Raw genomic sequence first — 25,227 nt, forward strand, 5'->3', positions numbered from 1 at the left:
ACATATGCAAGACATTAACAAAGTAAAGCATCTTTAGCCATTGCCAACTTTCAGCTTTGGCAGTATGCTTGACCTTTTATGTCAATCTTTTATTGAACTATGAAGGTCATCTTGCATTCCTTTCAGGACATTCGTACCATGCATGAGTTTGCTGCCAACCTCTTAGTTCTCCATTCCAGAAGCTTTCTGAAAAAGGCAGTTGAATTCTCCATTCCTTATTCAACAGGTTTTCAAGCTCTACTCCTAGCATCCATAATGTTACAGTGCTTGGGAAACAGATTGTCGACCTTGTACAGGCTCTCATGTCTAGTGTTACACAGCCAAATGTTCACCACCACCATCATGATGGAAAGTTCTCTTGCCAGTTGGCCATCACAGAATTTGCTGGTAAGTTGATGGGAAATTCTTTGTATAAAGTAATGACTAATATGTATATATGTACTAATTTCAGGCAGAATGTACAGTGAATACTAGAGCATTTTTAAAAAGATAATAAAGGGAATCTAATACAGTAAGTGTGTAACTATTTGAATCTATTTTATTAATGCCATCACCAAATCCATTTTTACATTAAAGGTTTTTATTATTTTATTAGCTTCAAGTAAAAGGAACAACTGTCTTGATAAAACTGTAATTTGGATGTAAAGTGAGTCATATGTGATTTCTTCACCAAAGAATTGATGAAAAGCTGTAATTTTATACGAGATATGAATAAATTATAATCATGTTGTACATAATTTATGATCAATAGGGTTGTGGAAAGCATCACCACAGTAATGGGGATGGAACCCAAAGCCTTAAAATGTAGGCCGAAAGAAATACTGTCTCTATGCTGTACTTTGTGGCAAAATTAATTGTCACCAAGCCTTGAGAAGGGCTGTGGAGAGTTCAGGTATTTCATTGAATAATTGGAGTACGTATTTCTCACAGTTTTAATGCACATTCACATATTTTAGAAGTTTTTTTATGAGTGCCATAACGCATTGGAACGTGGCCAAAGAAATACCCTTATTCAAACAAACAATGGAAATTAAAAGATCTCACTCAGTTTATGTTTTGCAACTCTTCAGTTAGCAATCAGGGTTTTACACAGGTGCTTTATTATGCTCAGTAACTTACGTAATTTATGTTATTAGATACAATAGCTTAACCAGTTAGAAAACATTTTAAAATCTCTTACGTAATTTATATTATTAGATACAATAGCTTAGACCAGTTAGAAAACATTTTAAAATCTCTTATGGCTTGCCCAAAAGGATTTCGGGCAAGTATATTATAAAAATATTAAATGTGCAGTCAGGGAATTTCCTTCATGACTTCTGTGGAGGACTTTTTTCCATCCCTGTTGGGCATTTAGTACTTAGTTTTGGTAGATGGTGCAACTCCAGTGCTTTTTGGTAGTAAGCTGGAAAAATATCTTCATCTTAACCTTAAACGCCGACTGGACGTATTTTACGTCGACATTTTTGTCTCTCGGGTGCCGACTGGACGTATTTTTTACGTCGACATACAAAAGTTTTTCTTAAAAATTCGCGGAAAAATACTTTTAGGCCTACCAGCCGAAATCTCTTGAATCACGCGCCTTGGGGATGCTGGGAGTTTCACGGATCAAGGTGTTGTTTTGTTTACAATCGTTACGCAGGCGCGCAAGCGCGAATTTCTTTCTTGCCGCACTAAAAAGTATATCTGTGACACATCTCTGAAATTATTTCGTCACTTTGACATAATTTTTGTACCATTTTAAATTAGCCGTTACATAGAGTATTATATATGAAAATGTGCGCATTTTTATGTAGAATACAACAAAAAATACTCATGATTGTAGCTTTTATCAGTTTTAAGATATTTTTCATATAAATAACGATAAGTGCCAAAATTTCAACCTCGGTCAACTTTGACTCTACCGAAATGGTCGAAAAACGCAATTGTAAGCTAAAACTCTTATATTTTAGTAATATTCAATCATTTAACTTAATTTTGCAACTAATTGGAAGTCTCTAGCTCAATATTTCGATTTATGGTGAATTTATGAAAAAACCTTTTCCTTACGTCCGCGCGGTAACTCTTCCGAAAATAATCATACATGCGATTGTGGTAATGTTTGCACCATTTTAAATTAGCCGTTACATAAAGTTTTATATATGAAAATGTGCGCAATTTCATGCACAATACAACTAAAAACAACCCATGGTTGTAGCTTTTATCAATTTTGAAATATTTTCATATAAAAAATGATAAGTGACAAATTTTCAACCAACCTTCGGTCAATTTTGACTCTACCGAAATGGTCGAAAAACGCAATTTGTAAGCTAAAACGCCTATATTCTAGTAATATTCAAGCATTTACCTTCATTTTGCAACAAATTGGAAGTCTCTAGCACAATATTTCGATTTATGGTGAATTTATGAAAAAAATAACATTTTCTTTACGTCCGCGCGGTAACTCTTCCGAAAAAATCATACGTGCGATTGTGGTAATGTTTGCACCATTTTAAATTAGCCGTTTACATAACGTTTTATATATGAAAATGTGCGCAATTTCATGTATAATACAACAATAAATAGTTGAAGGTTGTAGCTATTATCATTTTCGAAATATTTGCATATAAATCACGATAAATAGAAAAAAACCACGTTCGGTCAAATTTGACTCTACCGAAATGGTCGAAAAACGCAATTGTAAGATAAAACTCTTACAGTCTAGTAATATTCAGTCATTTATCTTCATCGTGAAACAAATTCGAAGTCTCTAGCACAATATTTAAATTTATGGTGAATTTTTAAAAAAAACTTTCCTTTCCCTCCGCCCTCCGCGCGGATTCTCCGCCACAAATCTCCGAAATGCGTAAGTCCCATTCTCGGAATATTTGCTCCGTTTCATATTAGGCATTTCATAGAGTTTTATATTAATGAAAACTGTGCGCAATTTCATGTAGAATAAAACGAAAAATATTTGAAAGTTGTAGCTTTTCTTATTTCCGAAATAATTGCATATAAAGAAATACATAGCTTAACCAGTTTAAGAAAAACATTTTAAAATCTCTTACGTAATTTATATTAGATACAATAGCTTAGACCAGTTAGAAAACATTTTTAAAATCTCTTATGGCTTGCCCAAAAGGATTTCGGGCAAGTATATTATAAAAATATTAAATGTGCAGTCAGGGAATTTCCTTCATGACTTCTGTGGAGGACTTTTTTCCATCCCTGCTGGGCATTTAGTACTTAGTTTTGGTAGATGGTGCAACTCCAGTGCTTTTTGGTAGTAAGCTGGAAAAATATCTTCATCTTAATGATTATCTGTACTTGTTTCTCCAACATATTTGGAGGCTTTATACAGTACATACCAAGTAAGTTATATTAACTGTTGCTATGGTTTGGTTGAAATGCACGGGCACATTGTTTTCAATTATTTTTTACAATCGAAATGCACGGGCACATTGTTTTCAATTATTTTTTACAATCATTTTATATCATTGATCACTGAAGTTAGTGACATATTTGTAGTAGTCTTCACAACAAATTTGTTCACCAGTGTATGATAATTAGCATACCTGTGGTACAATTCATTAACTTTCCTTCTTATGAAAAGAAACAAAAAAGGGAGAGACCAGTTTTCCTTTGTAACCTAAGGAAGCGAATGTCTGGACTAAACTACTGTATTACATTGAAAGCTAGTACATAATGTATAATACGTACGTACTCAGTTTTGTAGTTTATTGAACTACAATATAAAACTTGCAGTATTTGAGAAGTAAAAGTGTTGCTCCCATTTGTTGTTGTTTCCATTATTACGGTGATATTTATTATACAGTAAATGAAATGGACATGACCCATAGTATGTATATATTACAGTACAGTATATTCTTTCCTTTCTTTTCCAGGGGACCAAGAAGCTCCACGCATAGGCAATCGCCATAACTTTGATTTCACTCTAGATATGTCAGATGTGTAAGTACCATATCTTTCTCGTATTGCTTACATATAATGTACGTATTAATATTTGGTATTTGATGTACAAATGATTTTACAGTAAGCCTATGACTTGTGCAACTTTGGTTCCAGCAACATTTTCAGACATAACTAACTCTCTCCACTTACATCCGTTATGTCTGCTTGTCTTATCTCTTCTGCAGTCAGCAAGCCCTCAAAATGCTTCCTCCATTGACCAAGAATATTGGGAAATATTAATTAAGGATGATGTAAGGTTTAAGTTTGCAAAGTGCAAGGATCAGATTAGAAGCAATAAAGGCTTCGGAGTAGTATCAGTAGAGTTTTCAATTTCAAGCCTTGTTGAACCTTTACTCTTTGACTTTTTAGGCATTATTATAGTACTATTGTGGTTTATAACTCTAATAATAAGTTATTGTTTGTTTAGTGATGCTGACATGACATTTCTTGTTTACAGTGGAATGCCACAGAGCCATAAAGAAGCCATGATGTTAGAGTCTGAGGCCTTGAAACAAGTTGCCTTACGCTGTGCCTCACGATGTGTTTCTCGAGCAGAGTCTCGTGTAGCTTCCCGCGCAGGGTCTCGTGTTGCTTCTCGTGCAGCATCAAGGGCTGTTTCAAGAGCCGTTTCTAGAATGCCTTCTCTTGACAATCTTAATGATGATAGCCTCTACGAAGGACCTGGTTACATTACTGATGATGCTTTCGAGCAGATAATGAATGTCACCACTCATCAGGAGGCACTTATGGCTTATTACTTCTTAGATGATAATAATGAAGTAAGTTGAATGTGGTTAGTCAGTTGGATTTAAATTTTTTGGTAAATTTTCTTTGTACAAGCAGTGCTAAGAGATTGTAAACCAAAAGATGCCTTGATATGAGAAACTCTCTTCCTGATATTTTCCCATCTGAAGGGGTATGAATTAGATCATGCATACCAATTTTCTTTTGCAACTTCTTGATTTACAGGAAAACAATTACAATATGACCTTTTAAGAATATTCAAAAAGGACAATTTTCCAACCTGTTTAACTCCAGTTCAGTGTCTCCCCCTCCCACCTAGGCATTTTGTTCTTTGGAAGCTTGATCGTTAAGTTAGAATGCGTTCATTTTATGAATAATAAAGATAATTACTATCATTAAATAGTTGAAATGCAGTTTACGAGTAGTACTACTGTATCTTAAATGTAGATATCTTTCTATCTTTGAAGTGGCAAAGTTTGTAAAATAATAAAGATGACTAAAGGTCTTGGAAAATGTATTGCATTTTCTTATAAAAATACTAGTGGATTGGTCAAATTTTTTATTGGGGGACATTTAAAATTAGTCTGAGGATTGGATTTAATACAATGTGGTGAAGTTTAATCTTGAAAGTGAATTGCCTTACGGTCGGCTTGTAAAGTGTGAAACCTACAATGTGAATTGTTGTGTATGGGTGGTAGTTAACATTGCAGTATCTAGACATTATTTTTAATAATCCTCTGAAATTCTTTGTTTAGGTCCGTGTCACAGAAATATTTGACATGACAGATGATGACCCTACTGCAGATGCTTGTGGCTTGGAAGTTGATTCTGATCATCGTCTCACAATTCCAGTTACAAATCTGTCACACTGGACAATGTCACGTAATGACTCCATCAGTAAGTAAACTACTTCTATAATTTTTGCACAAGCAAATGTTTAAGAACATTTTCCTTTTTCAGATAAGCTGAAAATTTCATAAATTTTGTTGCAAAATATGTTCTTACAAAAGTATGAAGTCTTTTGGCTTTGTTTACTCTTTATGATACTTTGATTCCTTTACTGCTTGGTAGAATCTCTATAACATCTTTATCATAGTTCCTATTTGATTTTCAAATCTCTCAAGATTAGGTACAAATTTAAGGTTGTACTTTTATGTACCATATTTGACAGCATATACACACTATGGTCTTATATGCAAAGTTGAGGTAGCCAGTGTTTACCCAGACACCTTACACTACCAGTACTTGTACCTTGTCAATCTTTACAATATGTACTGTAACATTATTGGTATTTTCTCAAACATTATTTCGTATTACCACTGTTATTATGACAGTAAAATCCCTCACAACCAGCACCTTAGGACCAAATGGTTTTAGTACTTAAATCCATACATCAGTACAGCAAACAACACACAAATAAATTAATGAATTAAACAGAATCTACAAAGCAATGCACTTAGTGTATGTTTGCCCACATCTCTTTCTCTGTCACTGTCATTTGTAGTGCTTAAATCTAAACATCAATGCGACAGACAACATATAGTATACACATTATATGAATTATACAGCCGATATAGATAGAAACTACGCAAAGCAATGCACTTATTGAGCATTTGTTAGATCCGCAACGCAAGGGGCCCTTGATTTTGACATTCCTCTTACAATCAGTTTGTTGTAGAGATTTGTGAGGAGACTGTTGGAGGATTTCCAGCTATTGTTTGTTTTTCCTTGCGGGGCTATTTAATGATCGTGGTCTTTCTGAACACTCCTTATGGACGTCATGTGCAGTTCCATCTGATTCAAACTTGTCACAGATGGAAGCAATAGTGCATATCATTGGTAGATCTTTGTGAAAATGTCTTCTGAATTGTCTTTGCACCTTCATGATGTTTTTGTGCTTCCAGCAGCACCTTATGATAATTGTTTTTTCTTCAAAACTCAAGTCTTACTTCTACCCTTAGTGTCAATTTAATTTGAATAGAATGAAGAATTCAGTGACTTATGGGGAGTCAAAATGTGAGTACATTTATTGGGACATGCTTATTATGTAATATTACATTATTGCATTAATTACATTAATGTATTAATGTACCAGAAAGAAAGAGAGAGAGACGAGAGAGAGAGAGAGAGAGAGAGAGAGAGAGAGAAAGAGAGAGAGAGAGAGGAGAGGGGGGGGGGCCAGTAACTTTTCATAGTTTAACTTACACAAATGCATATGATTATTCCATGCTAGGCTTGAAAATTAACCTTTACATAAGTATTTTTGATAGTGTAGTCGTTGTTGAGTCCTCAAACAACGACTACACTATCAAAAAATACTTATGTAAAGTTAATTTTCAAGCCTAGCATGAATAATCATATGCATTGTGTTAGTTAACTATGAAGTTACTGGCCCCCCCCCCACCCCCTCTCTCTTCCTCTCTCCTCTCCTCTCTCTCTCTCTCTCTCTCTCTCGTCTCTCTCTCTCTCCTCTCTCTCTCTCTTTCTTTGTTTTCTGGTACATTAAACATTAATGTAATTAATGCAATAATGTAATATTACATAATAAGCATGTCCCAATAAATGTACTCACATTTTGACTCCCCATAAGTCCCAAAGGAGTTACCCTCCTTGGTGTGCGCCAGCGCCCCACGATGATCAGACTAATGTCAAAGAAATATCTTTTAGTTGGGTATTATGAGAGAGAGAGAGAGGAGAGAGAGAGAGAGAGAGAGAGAGAGAGAGAGAGGCCAGTAACTTCATAGTTTACTTAACACAATGCATATGATTATTCATGCTAGGCTTGAAAATTAACTTTACATAAGTATTTTTTGATAGTGTAGTCGTTGTTGAGTCCTCAAACAACGACTACACTATCAAAAAATACTTATGTAAAGTTAATTTTCAAGCCTAGCATGAATAATCATATGCATTGTGTTAAGTAAACTATGAAGTTACTGGCCCCCCCCCCCTCTCTCTCTCTCTCTCTCTCTCTCTCGCTCTCTCTCTCTCTCTCTCCTCTCTTTCTTTCTGGTACATTAATACATTAATGTAATTAATGCAATAATGTAATATTACATAATAAGCATGTCCCAATAAATGTACTCACATTTTGACTCCCCATAACTCCCAAAGGAGTTACCCTCCTTGGTGTGCGCCAGCGCCCCACGATGATCAGACTAATGTCAAAGAAATATCTTTTAGTTGGGTATTATGCCATAATGATAAACACTATGACAAGTGATAGAGTATAATGAACTCAAAAGACAAGAAGGCATTTTATCTTGTCTTCAGCGAAAGCTGTACCCAGTTTCCTACGTCAAAACCTGTAGAAGTGACTATTGCGCATGCGCTTCAGCCATCTTGTTTTATGTTCAGGCTGGCCAAAAGACCAAGAACCAGTGTTGCCAACTGTAGGGTAATTTGGGCAAAATCTTAGACAGCAGGGTAATTGTAACACGGTAGGTATAGATCTTATTAGTATTCATGATATTGCTTATTAGTATTCATGATATTGCTTATTAGTATTCATATTGCATATAAATGTAATCATAACCGCAGAATATTGGGTCATTTTCAGTTATGTAGGGTAATTCTCGTCTCCTGTAGGAGGCATAGGGTTAGAGGGGTTGGCATCACTGGCCACCAGTGATGTCCAAGCACGGAGAAACAACCAAAAGTGCGGAGAAGATTCGAAGAGGAGTCATTGAATGCAGAGCTGAGGTCTGCACTCCTCACATACATATGCGGAGCTTTAGGTCCGCATATTATATTTTTATGCTTTTAAAACTTTTTTCCCTTTAATATAAACTAATTAAAATTATAACTGTTTCATCAACTACATTACACACAATATTTTTGAAAATACTAATAATATTATTGAAAAAGGAACCATTTTCACTAGTCTTGAGTGTATACGATAGTCTTGAGTAGTTACGATTGTCAATTAAGAACCGATTGTGACAGCAGCAGATGACTGCCTAACTAAGTGAATAGGCTACATTTTAAATTTTTGTTGGTAATGAGTCATACCTAACCTTATATGGTAAGAATAGATTATACCAGGATACTAGCCCAAGTCTTGTAGAAATCTTGCTTAGGTTAGTAAATAGTTAGCCATATATGTATATGTGTGGCCTTCGAGCTAGATAACTTGGTGAGGATACATATATTTATACATAGTAGGTTGATTATGAGTTACCTGCGTATGCTCCGTGGACAGGTTGGGCTGATTTAGATTGATCCTACCTCCATCAAAATTTTCTTAATCGGGCTAATTCATGTGTTCAGGGAGTGTATTGCAATATGAAGTTTTCATAATAAAACTAATATTGTAATACTTACCTGAACACCTGAATGATTCCCACCCTCCTCCCCACTTCAATTTGATAGTGAATGATTCAATTCTGACAGGCTTCTGCTGGCCGGTATTTGCAGCAGCATTGGTAAAGCTGACAGTTAAAATTACCCTCTTAGTGGGTAAGTATGTGGGGATATAGTTCGGGCTGGTCAGTGACCAGGGTTAATTCAGGTGTTCAGATAAGTATTACAATATTAGTTTTATTATGAAAACTTCATTTTGTTACTCCAATGAGAAGGATTTCAGAGGCCATCAGCATCAGAGTTTCGTGCTAGGACCCACCTCCTTAGTGTCTTAACCACTTCCTCATTGTTAGAAGTAGCCACAAAAAGGCTTCCAGAGGAATTTAGGATGATTTTTGCTGTTGTGGCTAAAAGCCTTTTGAGAACATTATGGGAAGCTCTATGAATTTTTGGACTGGCGCATAAAAGTGCGAATGGAGTTAATGGAAAACTCAAACAAGTCGCTTCCCAACGTGACTACCCTATTACAGTCTAATGCCTTCTGCCGAGACCTGCTTGAGGAGTCTATTGTGACTCAAATAAAAGAACAAACATGTCAAAAAAATTGCACAGTGTATGCTCTACTGAGAAAAGATTTCAGGAAACAAAAAACCAGAAAGTTCCCCTTACCAAATCCAAAAAAGGCATGCTTTGATCAAAAATCATATAGGCCTCCCCAATAGCTCTCCTTATACGCAGGTAGGTAGTCAGAAGGGACAGCACCTTCAAAAGGGACAAAAACCTGCACAGCAATAAGTGTATCCTTTTTCCTTTTTCACAAGGTCCTAAAATGAGCTGATAGAGGAAAAGGAAAAGCAACACCAGGAATGCCCATTAAGGGAAAAGGGAGAGGAGAGGGGGGGGGGATCCCAATAGGAATTGTTTGGTTGGGGGTCAACTTCAATAGTTTCACAAGGAATGGAAGTCTTCTCTTTTGGGACATAGCATTATTCTCAACTGACGGGGTGGAAACGGTCTCGCCCCCCTCCACCTTTGAAAGGGTTCTTTCAAAAACCGGACCCCTCTATGAAAGATTACGTGCAGAAGGACCTCTTAAAAGGAGCCATAGAGAAACATTCTTACATTTGTCACAAGGCACATCTCTTCAGTGTTCCCAAAAAGGATTCTTCAGAATGAAGGGTGATCTTCGACCTGTCATCATTGAACAAACACATAGTTTGCTAAAAGTTTTGAATGATTACCATTGCCCAAGTACGTTCTGTCATTCCAAAAGGGACCTGGACAGTTTCTATAGGTCTGAAAGATGCATATTGGCACGTCCCTATTGCTGCTCCCTTCCACCCCTTCCAAGGGTTCCGGATAGGAAAAAGTGCATATAGATTCAAGGTCATGCCTTTCGGGATAAACATTGCCCCGAGAATCTTTACAAAATTGCTGACAGTATTTGTGCAGGAACTCGGGAAAGAAGGAATACGTGTACGTATAGCTTATTTAGCCGATTGGTTAGTCCGGGGAGCCACAAGAAAAAAAGTGCCTGAAAAACCTAGGAACATTAGTCAACAGACTCCAGTCAAAAGGCTTTATTATGAATTGGAAAAAATCCAGCATCACACCTAGCAGACATTTTCAGTGTCTGGGAATATGTTGGGACACTGTTCATGGCCTTTTGTATCTTCCCCTCAAAACTCAGAACAGAATAAGGAAAACCTCAAAAAGTTCCTGACAGCCCAATGCTTCCAAACAGCAATTAGAGTGCTTGATGGGTCTGCTACAGTTTGCATCTATAACAGATCCAATACTCAGGTTGCAACTGAAAAACGTGAACAAATTTTGGATTCCACATGCAAGAAAAAGGATACGAGACAAATCTCACAAAATGCATCAAAAACTTGGGGAGATACTTCAGCCATGGACACGGAAGGAATCTCCGGCAAAACAGGTCACCCTGACTCCTCCATCTGTAAAAGTAACAATGCACACAGATGCCTCGTTGATAGGTTGGGGAGGACATTGGGAGGACTGTCAGGGATCAAGGTGGTGGTCAGCTACTCTAAGGAATTGTCATATCAATTTCCTAGAGCTGATGGCTGTCTATTTGTCTCTTTAAGAAACTCAAACCTCCGGAACAGACTTACATTCTGCTGGTCCTAGACAATACGACTGCGATGTCTTGCATCCAAAAATTGGGATCACGCTCACCTCCTCTCAATATGGTAATATTAAGATATTCTTCGGATGGCACAGGTAAAGAAGTGGCATATGGCTGTAATTCACCTTACAGGGTCGCTCATTGTAATAGCAGACTCTTTGGAAAGGAATACTACAGCCTCAACAGTGGTCATTGGACAACCACTCCTTTCAAATAATATACAACCTACTTCCACAACCGGAAGTGGACCTGTTTGCCACATACGAGAATCACAAACTCCCAGTATTTGTGTCCCTGAATGTGGACAATCAAACAATAGCAAGAGATGCCTTTCTACAGAACTGGAACAACTGGAAGACGATTTATCTTTTTCCTCCATTGTCCCAGATTTCGAAGGTTTTGAACAAGCTCCTAACCTTCAAAGGAACAGCTTACCTAATAGCCCCAAATTGGCCAAACAGGCATTGGTTCCTACTACTTCAGCAGTGGATGAAGAGGTCAATTCCATTACCATCCTCTGTACTATCCCAGAAAGTAGAGGGAAAGTCTTATACGCATCCTCCTTTCTAAGCCGAGACCTTCATGTGTGGATTTTTAAAAAATATAATCTACTATGAAAACTACTCGCCCAATATTAGGTACCTCGTGCAAAAACTACAGACACCATCTATCCAGCAATACCAGTCCATATGGAGAATATGGTTAGATTATATCCAGATTTCTATAGAAACACTAATGAATTTTCTTATACACCTCTTTGAATACAAACATCTTGCAGTTACAACAATTATAGCATCTTGCAGTTACAACAATTGTAGCATACAAGGCTGCATTAACAGAACCCTTGCTTTATGGATTTGGGATTGATTCCAACATAGAAGTTGTCACTTCCCTTCTGCAGTCTTTTTCTTTACAGAGACCCGCTCCCTAAGGACTTCCAATTACTTGGTCCCTGAATAAGGTATTCAAACTTTTATGTACTCCACAATTCAATAGACAATGTAACCACCACATGCATGCTTCAAAAAGCAATCTTCCTGGTAGCATTAGCATCAGGAGCTCGTATTAGTGAATTGGGCTCTCTTAGACAGGAATGATATATCACACTAACTGCTGGTAACCAGTTATTATTATCCCCTGGGCCATCATTCCTGGCTAAAAATGAGCATCCTTTAAAGAGGAAATTTCCTATTCTTATTAGAAAACTCAGTTTAGCAGACAAAACATGATGCCCAGCTCAAGCACTTGAGGATTACCTAGAGGTCACAGAAAATTTTTCAGGTCCAATTTTCCTGCATCCTAGCATGAACAAACCACTCCCTACAAGGGCTAAGAATAATTTTAGTGTCCCTCGATAAAAAGGCTAACCCACATTCCTTTCCTAGATCACATGATATTAGGAAAGGTACATCTTGGCCTTTTTCAGAAATGTATCATTTGAAGAAGTTTCTGAATTTACTGAGTGGTCATCAGAGTCAGTATTCTTAAAACACTACTGCCATGAGCTGGAACAAATTTGAATGCAGTGGGGAAGGTGCATAAAGGTCACAACCATACCCAGCATACTTAGGTAAATCACCATAGAACTTTATGCTAAAAGTATATCCTATGTGTTTTCTTTATCTTTTTTACTGAAGCTAGTGGCTTGACATTGGACCTGAAATGATTTAATCTTAAAACTTTGAGATATTTGGGGTGAAACTTTGTGAACTTAAGTTTTCATCACCTGTCAATTTCTTTGTAAAGCTCCTTTGAGGACGAAACAACGACTAGGCTATAAAAAAACAGGTTTTGATGTAGGAAAAACCTATTTTTGGTAGTCGCTGCCAAGTCCTCAAAACCCCCCCCCAACTTCCCTGACGAAAAACATTGGGTTTTGGGTAAAGGTACATTCTGTGTTGACCAACAGAGTAATGCTTAGTCTTTTGGCCGGCCCGAACATAAAACAAGATGGCCAATGCGCATGCTAATTCACCTTACTGAAAATCTTTTGGGATGTTCAAACTAATTATTTCCCATATTTAACATACAATTTTAAAAAAATATGTTTTTGCAATAATTAGGCACTCATAAATTCATTGTCACTGTCAAGAGTGTTCCATCAGAGGTGAACAAGATGAGGGAATGTTATAAATTGTTTTCTGCTGTTTCTAAGCTTTTTCAAGATGTAAATATATTTTTCATAATGCTCTATTACGATCTAAGAATACATAAGTCTTATAGGAAGGGCTAGGAATATGAAATTTAGGCTTGAACCCAAGCACTGGAATGAATCCAAGAGATTATTCAGGGTTATACATAATGAATTTTGTTTGAGATTAATATGTATGGCAAGAATTTATAAATAAATAAATAAAATAAAAGAATGATTTTAAAACTATGATGAAAATTTATATTTGGAAAAACTTATATTCCCCATTAAAAAAAATTATAACCTTCCATTTAGGATATGCATATAGCCTTAAGTGTAAAAATAAGAAAAAATATGTAGATCACATAAACATGCTTATCCTTCAGAGCTGGTTTTGCTGCTAGGGTCCAATTACATGGTGTAATCAATCTACTTGAGTGGATTTGTAGAGAGATTAGTTTAGATTTTTTTTTTCAGGTAGAATCAGTTAAGTAATATATAACAGTATTATTCATGATACAGATTCAAAATAAGTAATGTTTAATGGCTGGTTGTACCATCAAGGAAATTAATTAAAGGCCACAAATTTTTTTTTGGAAAATCATTGTGATTCATAAGTAATTTTATGGAAAACTCCAAATTAAAATTATTTTCAGCATGAATATTAGCAAGTTATTCTGAACGTGTAATCCTGAGTCCATGCTGTGCAAAAACACTTATTTCTGTACTATTAATATTATTTTGATATTGAAAAGAAGATAAGTCTTAGAATGTTATTTGTAACACCTTTTAACTGCTGCCATACACAAAGCTTCATCAAAACTTCATTCTTCAAATTTTATCTGTAAGAATACATTTACTATAAGGAATAAGAATGTAATACCAAAATGCTCTTTAGTTACTAGTTGGGTAGTTGAGTAAGTGAAGATCAGTGATGAAATAGGTTAGGTTTGTGATAATGATGCACAAAAAGTTTACAAGAGCTGATGCACTTTCATGTATATATATTTTTTAAACACTATCAGGGTTTCAATGGTAACCATTTCTTTGTTCAGATTCTGAAGACTATGAAGAAAGTGTTTGTGGCATCACACTTTCAGACACTGAATCTGAACATTGCCAAAGGTGAGTTTAAAGCTCCTTTAACATTTTTAACAGAATTTGATTGAAAATACGTTCAATATTTTTAGAAACAAAGCGCTACCCAGGCAAGTTACTGTAATACTCTGGGTTTAGCGGTTTCCTCCTTGTAATACTTCAAGTGAATTAAGAATTGAAAAAATTCTGTCCTTGTTTGGTTTTCAAAATATTCTGTGTTTCATCTTGCACAGAGATATCCAAAATTAAATATATAAAGCATGCAGGACAACTTGCAGCCCAAGATGTGTCTGTGTGCAACCCTCAGTCATGTTTAATGTTATATTAACAGAAAATATTACTTTTTAATCATTCATATTACCATGAATCTTCTGTTAATCTGAATTTCATTACTGTATGTATCGTGTATGATGCATACAGTATCATACATAGCTGTGTGTTGTTTGTAACATTTATTGGCCAAGAAAGACAGAAGAGAGGGGTGATGTGTTCAGCAGTTTCTTTGTTACTTCTGTTTTATGTTAACAATTTTAAACATTGCCATGAAATTTTCACCCGAGTTTCTGTTTTAGTAATAAAGAAATTATGGACTTGTCATTTATATATAAAAAAAGAAAAATTTATTGGTGCAGGTTTTATCTGTACAAAACCAAATAACTTTTTGCCAGCCTTATAAGAGTACTGATATAATAAATGGTACTGATTAAACTATTTTGTAAGGTTAAATTGCATATACAGACAATTGAAAGAAGGGATTATAGGAAGCTGGGAAAAGACAGAAAAAGCATTATTATTTGTTCTTTTTGTTTCTTCCAACCCATGTGCTTTCACAAGAATGTGCAGTAAATAAATCCCCCCTCCCTTAATATTATGCCTCCTTTGAGGATTGCAGCCACTTTTTCTTTAAATATATGTTAGGAAGTGGTTAATATAATCGTGGATTTTCTTCACATTAATGTAGTTTATTGATAAAAAAAATGGACCAATATGATGTGCTCTTTTCCTATTTTTTTTTCAAACTCATAGCCCTGAATAGGGCATTTGTTTAGCTTAGGATTGCCATATATATATACCATAAATCATGCATAATTATAAGGAATAAGAATGTGATACCAAGATGCTTTTTACAGTTACTAATTGGGTAGTTGAGTAAGTGATGATCAGTGATGAAATATAGGTTATGTGATAGTGATGCACAGAAAGTTTACAAGAGTTGATGCACTTTTATGTTTATATGTTTTTTAAACACTATCAGGGTTTCAAATGAAAACAATTTCTTTATTTTCAGATTCTGAAGACTATGAAGAAAGTGTTTGTGGCATCACACTTTCAGACACTGAATCTGAACATTGCCAAAGGTGAGTTTAAAGCTCCTTTAACATTTTTAACAGAATTTGATTGAAATTATGTTTAATATTTTTAGAAACAAAGCACTAGCCAGGCAAGTTACTGTAATACTCTGGGTTTAGCAGTTTCATCCTGTAATACTTCAGATGAATAATTAAGATTTGAATACATTAATTAAGTCCTTGTTTGGTTTTCAAAATATTGTGTTTCACCTTGCACAGAGATATCGAAAATTAAATATATAAAGCATGCAGGACAACTTGCAGCCCAAGATGTGTCTGTGCAACCCTCAGTCATGTTTTATGTTTCAGCAGTTTGTTTGTTACTTCTGTTTTATGTTAACAATTTTAAACATTGCCATGAAAATTTCACTCAAGTTTCTGTTTTAGTAATAAAGAAATTATGGAATTATGTCATAAAAAAAAAAAGATTTATTGGTGTAGGTTTTGTGTACAGAACCAAATAACTTTTTGCCAGCCTTATAAGAGTACTGATATAAATGGCAGCGATTAAACTATATTTTGTAAGGTTAAATTGCATATAGTACAAACAATTGAAAGAAGGGATTATAGGAAGCAGGGGAAAGACAGCAAAAGCATTATTATTAGTTCTTTTTGTTTCTTCCAACCCAACCCATGTGCTTTTACAAGTATGTGCAGTAAATAAATCCCCCCCTCCCTTAATATTATGCCTCCTCTGAGGATTGCAGCCACTTTTTTTTAAATATATGTTAGGCAGTGAATGACTCTACTAATGCTATTCTTTTATTTTGCAGATGTGATAATGAGCCTGAAGCTGAACAAGTACTGACTCCTCCTCAACACAGATATTCCCTACATAGTTAAAGTCAATGCACAGGAGTGCTTTTGAGCTTTAAATTTTGATGTACCTTTTGTTGTTCATATTACAACCTTTATGGTTATCAAGTTCCTAAATGGGCTTCCTTCTGTCACTGAAGGACACTTAAGTGCTTATAAGTCTCCCCCCCTTTTTCTCATAGTTCAGTCTCTCTTCCATGTGCGGTGCTTTATTAATATGGGGAGCTACCTCAAGTTTTCAGAAGCGCTTGTTTTACAAGCTGCTTCTGGATGCAGTATCTGTATATGTATGTACTGTTAAGAGTGCTGTAAATATTCTATTTTTGTGGTGCTACTTTCAAATACGTCATTGTTGAGGCATATTTTATATAATATATATACAGTATATCAAGTTGCCTTGCAGCTCATTTATATTGGACTCTCATATTTAAGTGAAACCTGTAATGAATACAGGTAGTACCCGTTTATCGGCAGGAGTTCCATTCCGATAACCGGGGCTACCTGCCTGTGTGTGTATATATATATATACATACATACATACATAATGTGTATATGTATATTATATATATATGTTTTATAATTTGGGAACAATATTTGATAACTTTTAATTAAATACTATATTTCAAAATACATAAAGTTATCTGTATTTTGAGACTAACTTATGCAGCTAAAGAAGTGTTTCTGTAAGTTGGACGAGTGATATAAACTTTATGACAGGTGCGACACACATGAAAGAGAATGGAAGGGATAAACTCAAACTGATCTTTTATCCTAATGTCATTGGTATAATAACCATTTTATAGTAAATGTTTTGAAAATGAGTTTGAGATAACACATTCTATGTGTATTATTATAAAAATAATCTTACAAAAAAATTTTTGAAAAAAGTTGAATTTGTGGAAGTAGTACAGTAAATATTTTTGTACCTATCATCACTTCGGTGACATTCTGGACATTCTGCCTCTCAGGTCCTTCATGTACTAGGTTTTTCCACAAATCTCCACCCTCTGTTCTCATTAAAAGTAAATGTATCTGGGTCTTCCAACTCTTTTGGTGCAAGAACACAAATTTTGATTGGGGATCCATCCTTTACCTAAAAAGGTGTCAACCTATATGGCAGCAGGTGTTTGTACCCTGAACTCGGGATCATTTATCCAGGTACAACCAGCTGGACCTTGTGCTCACCAAGAATCAGGGATGCAAACAGGGTAATACCATTAATAGTGCCAAAGATAAAAAATTAATATTGTAGGAAACATTGATTGATTTCTAGCCATACCTTACCGTTCCTCAAAATCACCAGCCATCCCTCTGTTCTCTTTCACCTGTTGTGAAAGGCAACATACTCAGGAACTTAGAATTACACTACTTAGGATACTCGCTGGGTCCTTTTGTTGTCTTTACTGTTAAGAATGTTCCTGGTTTCCTTGACATAATTTTTTGTTTGCCATAGGATCTCAATAAAGTAGTTTAACACACTAGCATTCGCAAGAATCATTAGCCAAGTTATTTTTATAGTTTATGACATTAAACAAACTTTGTGTTACAGAAACTGGGGCAATTCTATCTTTCCACATTTGTAACTGGTAGACAGAAGATTACTTTATGTATTATTATCTACTGTAGTCTTATGGCTGTTTAATTTACTTGTGTATCATAAAAGTACTTACTATCTACCTCTGTATATGATAAAAGTCAGCTGCTGTATCCAACTCTTAAATCTAGAAGTCTTTATATACCATTGCATTATACCAGTATGACACTTGAAGGCAGGGTGACACCATATTTTTTATTTAAAATATCAGATTAACAAAATGATGACGAAAATGTTTTGTTGTTGTTCAATACATATAGTTGAAGATCAACGTCTTGGTAATCTGTTTGCCTGTATATGTAGGGTATCAAATTGTGTGGTAGGGGAAAAAATGTCTGCAATTTGGCTGCTTGTAGTTCTTTGGTGGAGATTGGGTTTTGTTATATAATGTTCTCTTTAATGTTGTGCTCAAGTGGTTTCATTTCAATTATGCAAAACAAGCCATATTATAGAAGTTCTGCCTTAAAAAACTAAACCATGGGAACCTTGGGCCTCAAACACTTTGGGCTACATGAGAAACTTGGGCTTTAAACCTTTTTTAAAATGTACAATTGTGTGAAGTTTGAACAAATTTCTTGACTCCAATGCACTAAGTATGAGGAAAAGATACAAATGCATTGCCAACATCAAGGTTTTATAAGCAATTCATTACCCAAACTTAATAACGGCTGATACACTCTCTACACCATGAATTTCACAAATACAGTAATATGTACTTTATTTGCTGGTTTAAAAATGAAACCTGAATTATTACTAGACTTCTCTAATAAAGGCTTGTGACCTTTGCAAAGGAAAATGTACTGTTGTTTTTATGAAACTTCTTTGACTCAAAAAGATAGCAGGGAGCTGAAGTATATCTTGAATTGTGCCAAAAGTACTCATAAAATGCTTGTGTTTATGGTTCACTGTTCCTCTTTAGAAGCAGAAGCTTTATAAGACTAGATTGAAAGGGATTCCCATTGGACTATGGCAACTGATTAATTATGGATCTATTTAGATTTAGTGTATCCTTCCAGTTTTTACAGGCGGCATGTAGAGTTGAAATTTTAGTGCATTGTAGTATTTATAGTTTGTATATACAGTGATCCCTCCATACTTGCAGGGGATGTGTAACAGAACTTCCCCCCCCCCCCCCCCCCCACCCCCCCCAAACAGTTGGAACTCTGTAAAAATGCTGAAAATGGCCTATCTTGTAAGTTAAAACTCAAGGAAAACCCACTAAAAATTTTCATACCTAGTATTTTTAATAGTTTTATCACAAAAAGTGCATTTTATGAAATTTCTACAAAAAGCCAGGAATTAGTGGATATTTCTCATAGAAAAATTCAGTGAATAGGCAAATTTCCCGCTAATGGGTAGATATGGTCCACAGAGAAATCTGCGAATCCGGAGAACACGAGTGGGGGCCACAACTGTATGTAGTATATATATATATTATATATATATATATATATATATATATATATATATATATATATATATATATATATATATGAATGCAGTCCATTGCCTAAAAAGTTGCATTCTTAGCTGAAGCTGGAATGGTCATTGAAACTTGGTAACAGGGTGGTTAAATGGAGACAGGCAGGGGAGTGAGGGGGTTTTCCCTTGCTCTGACTGACCATCACATTGAAACATCTGCTTATTTTTTTAGCATTAATTTGAACAAGAAAACTGAACAAAGAAAGATGTGTAGAGCATAGGTGGGTGGTTAGCATAACAGTTTTGCTGTTACAATTGTAAGTTTTGTGAAGAGTGCTCTCTATCATTTGCCAAGTGATACTCACACAAGAGTAGGCGACTATCCCATGCTCTCTGAAAGTGCTAACCCAGGTGCGTGTCCCAAGTGCTTCCCAGTTCAGACAGTGCCTTGTATTTGCAGTTCACCACTGCCTACTAATGTTTTATTGGCAGTTTCACTGGAGTAATGACCTAGTATTCAAAGCCATCCATCTTTTGCTGCTGTTTTTGCTAAAGAACCCAATGCTGTTGGGCCTCCTACAGTGATCAGCTTCCCTTGTAGATAACCTCAATTGTATCAAAATCACACCATGTTCCTCCATTACTACTTCCTGCCTCAACACATCCTGTAACCAAGAATGGTAAGGCTCATATGCAGAATCCTTTCATCTTCACTTTCTTGCCTTTTCTTTCTTCCATGGGAAGTAATAATGGAGATCTCAGAAGCCCTCTTGTAAAAAGTTCTCTCAGACGTTCAAGTGAGCACCATCCTTTTTGTGGGAGTTGTTGACAGGTTTCACTCTCCTTTGGGTAGGACGTCTGCCACAGATAGGGTGGGGACACTAGGTTCTCTTAGCATGCATGTGGACCAGAGAGAGATGCTTCTGTTCTTAGTAGCACTTTTGATCTCCCAAGTTTTTCCTAGCGTGAGAGTTCGGACACATCTAACTTTGGCTACTTTGACTCAGGGACTGTTACAAGAGTAATTGTTCCCTGCTCTCAAACCCAGAAGATTCAACTTGCCATTTAGTTGAGTGACTATCCTCTCACCTGAAAAACTTTTGATAATTCTCATAAGAACAAATAAAAGATTTTAAAGTAACTTGTTCTTCTCTTTGGTATTACAAACCAGAACCTTCAATCCCAATTCTATCTCAGCCACCCTGTGTCATCCCTGATGCTGAAGGAAAAAATAGTTGATTATTGCAGGTTAGTATAGGGTTAGCTCTGCTTACATAGGTATCTACCTACATTGAACTACTTTGTTACCAAGTTCCAATGAACATTGCCACTCACACTGAAGAATGCTTCTATACAGAGGCTCTTGTTCATAGACCTAAAAAAATTACAGAAGGAAAATGACTATTGGGGTTTAAGGTGTCTACTCAGATGTGGAGACTCCTTCCACAAATATCAGTTGAGAACGCTGGTCACGAGTAGGTTTAGGAAAGTGCCGAGACACTGACAATGTCTCTTGTCTTCAGTTTCTGTGTAGATCAGATCATTTATGTAGTTAATGTCCTTGAATCATGAAAGGATACCGACTTGATATGTAAACATTTTTGGGGTATCTGTCTCTTCCCTTTAAATTTCTCATTCTGCTGAAAGCTCTTGTTCAATCAGCATTAAGAACTCTGGTCACTATCAAGCAACTTGGCAATGTTCTCTTCACCACCCTCAAACTAGAATCAGTTTCATGATCCTACAAATGCTGTCAATTCTTAGTATGTGGTACCTTATCCCTCTTTACTTTGACAGAACATGCATCACTTTCAAATATGACAAAATACAAAATACAATCTTGCATATGCTAGGCAAGAATTTCTCAAAATTTACAGTATAATAACACTTGAAGAAAGTCATGCAATTACAGTCACTGACTTTGAATGAAGAAAATCTTGCAGTTACACTCACTGACTGAATAATTGCATTGCAGTTATTTCAATAACCTGTGCTTGAAGATATGGTTAATGTCTGTGCACTATAAAATTTACCATATATTTAGTCATCCAAATTTTTCAGAAATATCTTAACATACCAAATACTAAAAGATTTAGTCACAAATATCATATAATGCTGATGAAGTGTTGTTGCACTACCCAAGATTTGATGACCAGCAGTAAAGGTCTAAATTCTCTACCTCTGTCAAAACACCTAATGGCTGAAGAACACAATCCAGTGACCTTATCAAGCAAATATTGTGTATATATATATAAGAAAAAAAAATAGACCAAACAATTGGTAACCCAGGGTTGATTGTACATAAATGTAATTGCTACTGCTGTTATGAAATATTCACACTCCCACCAACTTCCAAAGTTTATCAAAGACCAAATACCAGATGATGTGAATATAAAATCAGCATCGGGGTATATATTTTCACCTAGTCATTCCAAATGTATACAGTAGGTACTTTTAATAAAATTTGCAAATATTTTTTGTTTCACTTAAATTCCTGGACATGAAGCATTACATAATACAAAGCATGATATCGAGCACTCTAACAGTACATTGAGGTTTTGCATAACATGGAAGGAAGAGTGTAATGTTAATAATACACAAAAAATATAACTATTTCCATGATAGATAAATAACAGATAATTTTTTAATGGGAAATATTTACAGTGGATGATATGATACATATAATAAAAAACCATTTGTAATTAAAAGATAGTTAAAATATTAAATCAAACTACTATATTACATAAAAGGCATCAGTACCTAAAAGAACATAATTCCATGTTATTAATACAGTAGTATATGAAAAAGTACAGTAAATGTAAAAATGTACGAGAGATCTTTCTTATTTCATGTTCATACAATTAAGATACCATATAGGGCACTTTTAGTATGATGTAGTAGTAGAAAAAAATGTGCAAGTCAAAATCATAAATTTCTTTCAGTGGATTTTCCCCTCTAGAACTAATCAGTACATTAATAAATGCGATCTTCCAACGCTGGCTATTTTGAAGCAATTTGGGTCATAAATAAGACTGCATGCTGTATGTACTCTGACATACGTATGTATAGTCTAATTCAAAATACTTTCCTTTGACTTATGTTTAGCTAACTGTGCAAGGATAATGGGGCTCTCAGCAGTTGATAACCTATTGCGATAAATTTTTCCACACTTGATATTTGCTTTGTTACCAATCATGCCAGTAATAATAGGAGAGTCAAAATCTTCATCTTCTAGACACAATACCTTGTTTGCAATCTTTGTCTCACAAGACTCACCAACTTTAACATTTTCTGGCCTCTTCATGTCCAAACTACATTTGGAGATCTCTGGTGTTGCTCTAGAAGTTGCAACATTCACACTACCATTCTCAAATATTTGTGGGGTTACTTGACCCCTAATATTCAACATATTCAATGCTATATTTTCCTTACAAGGAGAAAGATATGTTGGAGCATTTTCAGGAAAACAATCATTAGTGACACAAGTTTTACTTGCTGACTCTGCTCTCTGATCAGATATACAATTACTACCTTTTGTAACTATTAGACCCACATTACAGTCACTGTGTCTCTTCACAGTCACTTTTTTACCGGGAATAACTCCTAGAACTACTTCCTTTTTTTGGTCTGAATGAGAGTGTATATTTGAACTCTTACTTATATTATCACAGAGTACTTCTTGTGATAATTTGCACCCTTCACTTCCACCCTGCAAGTGATCATCCCTGTGTACAGGTACATCGCTATTATAAGAACTGCTACAGCCTGCTCTCCCATCATTATCTGAACAATTTGGTACCCTAGTCGACAAAGGTGACGACGGATTTTTTGACAAAGGTAACTTGGTAAGCTGCATAGATCTACGTGTAACTCTTCTTGATGTCTCATGCTTTAAATTATTTTTAGCTAGATGAAATTCCATATCTCTTTCAGATTGAAGGGAAAGAGCAGCCATTTGAGTACATGGAGAAGTGGGTGAGCATGATGTCTTCAAAGTATTTTGCTGAACTATGTCATGTTCAGCAAATTTTGTACTATTCTCAATTACCTGTTCATCAGCATTATTAAAGCAAAGTAATGGAGAGGAACTGCTACTACTACTATTATTTGGGGACTGGTTCTGACTCTTCAAAACTTCTGGGGTTTGAGGCTCAATTAATTTTCTATAGAGAGGCCGCTGTACACCAGATACACGACGTTTTCCTGGTTTCCTCCCAACTCCAGACTTATTTTGCTTATTTGCTTCAAACCTCAGGTCGGAATATTGTTGTGTCAATGATATTTCATTACATGGTAATATACTTGCTATACCAAAAGAATTTTCAACATCAAATTTTATAGTATTTCTTTTCTTACTAAAATTATTTTCTGTATCATGTTCATGCACCTGGATATTAGAATTAAATTTAGTCACATTAAGCTTCACATCACCTCTCTTCTTTTGACACTGATCATCTTTAGATTCACTTTGTCTCTTCAAGGTAAGTTCGTGATGTTTTGGCTTCTTTACTACTTTTTTATCACTCAAAACATTTCTTCGCTTTGGAGTTGTTTTAACTTCTTTCATTTCATCTTGTTCAAACCACTCTGAATTTTCTTCTATCATAATTCTTGCCGAACCCATAGCTTTGACACCACTATCACCATGTGAAAGAGCCTCTGACTCCTCATCTATTCTCTTTACTGAACGGGGCAGTAATATACCTGAAAACTTCTCTGAACGCCGCCTTGACTTCTTCTGGTGGGACACTGCAGGAAGTATATTTTGTTTCTCATCAGCAAAGAGTAAAGGTTCATCCATACCTTCCATTAAGGCATTAGGTGATAGGTGTCTTTCATCAGACCTATCTGTAACCATCTTCAGTGATGATATATTTCTTATTACATCATTTAAAGATGAGTCTTCACTATCAGGCCTAATAATGTTGCCAACATAAAAATCTGAAGAGCTTTTACAGAGTGAAGTATTCTGAGTATTCTCAGGTTGATCTTCCTCATCTGACAACACAGCAAGAACTGTCTTCAGTGCATCATCAGAAACCATTCCTTTGGGAACTTTCACTCCAGTCAATTGTTTCATTTTTTTTGCACGATCTTTTCGTACCTTAACTTTTTGTTTAGAGGGATGATAATAGTCAGCAAAAGCACAAAATCTTTTCCACTTTTTGACACTCATCATTTGCAATTCAGGTCCTGTTTCACTAACTCTCCCTGGAGCCCTTACATTTTTATTGCGAATACGATTGAGTCCTTTTATGGGCGACTCAAAAATAGTCTCAAGTAATGATGGGCAGACACAGACATCTTTTGCATTCTCCTGACAATATAAGCTTTCAATATTTACCTCAGCTTTCCTCTTGGATCCTCGTTTCTTCTGACTAATTTTCTTGCTATCTTCTTCAAACTCATCTTCTGAGTAGTCAACTCGTGCTTGTCTTACTCGCAAGCTGGAACATATAAAAACAAAATGCTGTAACTTCTTTTCCTGTAGCAGAAATAATCCTGACTTGTCTAGATATTATTAACCTGGTATAAAAATGCAATTATTGCTAGTCCAGTCAGCATCTTGGGCACAAAAGGGGATAAATAAAATATAGATGTACACCCAGTTACAAAAGCGGTGTCGCCCCACCAGGCCTGACTCGGTGAAATCATGCCTTCTTACCCTGAA

The 25,227-nt window shown here is 35.6% G+C and overlaps 2 protein-coding genes across 3 annotated transcripts in view; one reads left to right on the forward strand and one right to left on the reverse strand.

Moving 5' to 3' along the window:
• Positions 1-22,029, forward strand: part of LOC135204188 (patanin-like phospholipase domain-containing protein atgl-1) — a 94,632-nt gene extending 72,603 nt beyond the window's left edge. The window contains 6 exon segments of the mRNA XM_064234257.1: positions 227-387; positions 3,885-3,951; positions 4,409-4,730; positions 5,451-5,592; positions 15,664-15,733; positions 16,498-22,029. Coding sequence (XP_064090327.1) covers positions 227-387; positions 3,885-3,951; positions 4,409-4,730; positions 5,451-5,592; positions 15,664-15,733; positions 16,498-16,567 — 832 coding nt within the window. The 3' untranslated portion in view covers positions 16,568-22,029.
• The window catches only part of LOC135204186 (uncharacterized), a 70,271-nt gene continuing 66,852 nt past the window's right edge, over positions 21,809-25,227 (reverse strand). For both annotated transcript variants that reach the window (XM_064234255.1, XM_064234256.1), the window contains one exon: positions 21,809-25,003. In XM_064234255.1, coding sequence (XP_064090325.1) covers positions 22,627-25,003 — 2,377 coding nt within the window. In that variant the 3' untranslated portion in view covers positions 21,809-22,626. The remainder of the gene's footprint in view (positions 25,004-25,227) is intronic.

Source organism: Macrobrachium nipponense, chromosome 44, assembly GCF_015104395.2.
Source record: "Macrobrachium nipponense isolate FS-2020 chromosome 44, ASM1510439v2, whole genome shotgun sequence".
In the NCBI taxonomy this organism is placed as follows: domain Eukaryota; kingdom Metazoa; phylum Arthropoda; class Malacostraca; order Decapoda; family Palaemonidae; genus Macrobrachium; species Macrobrachium nipponense.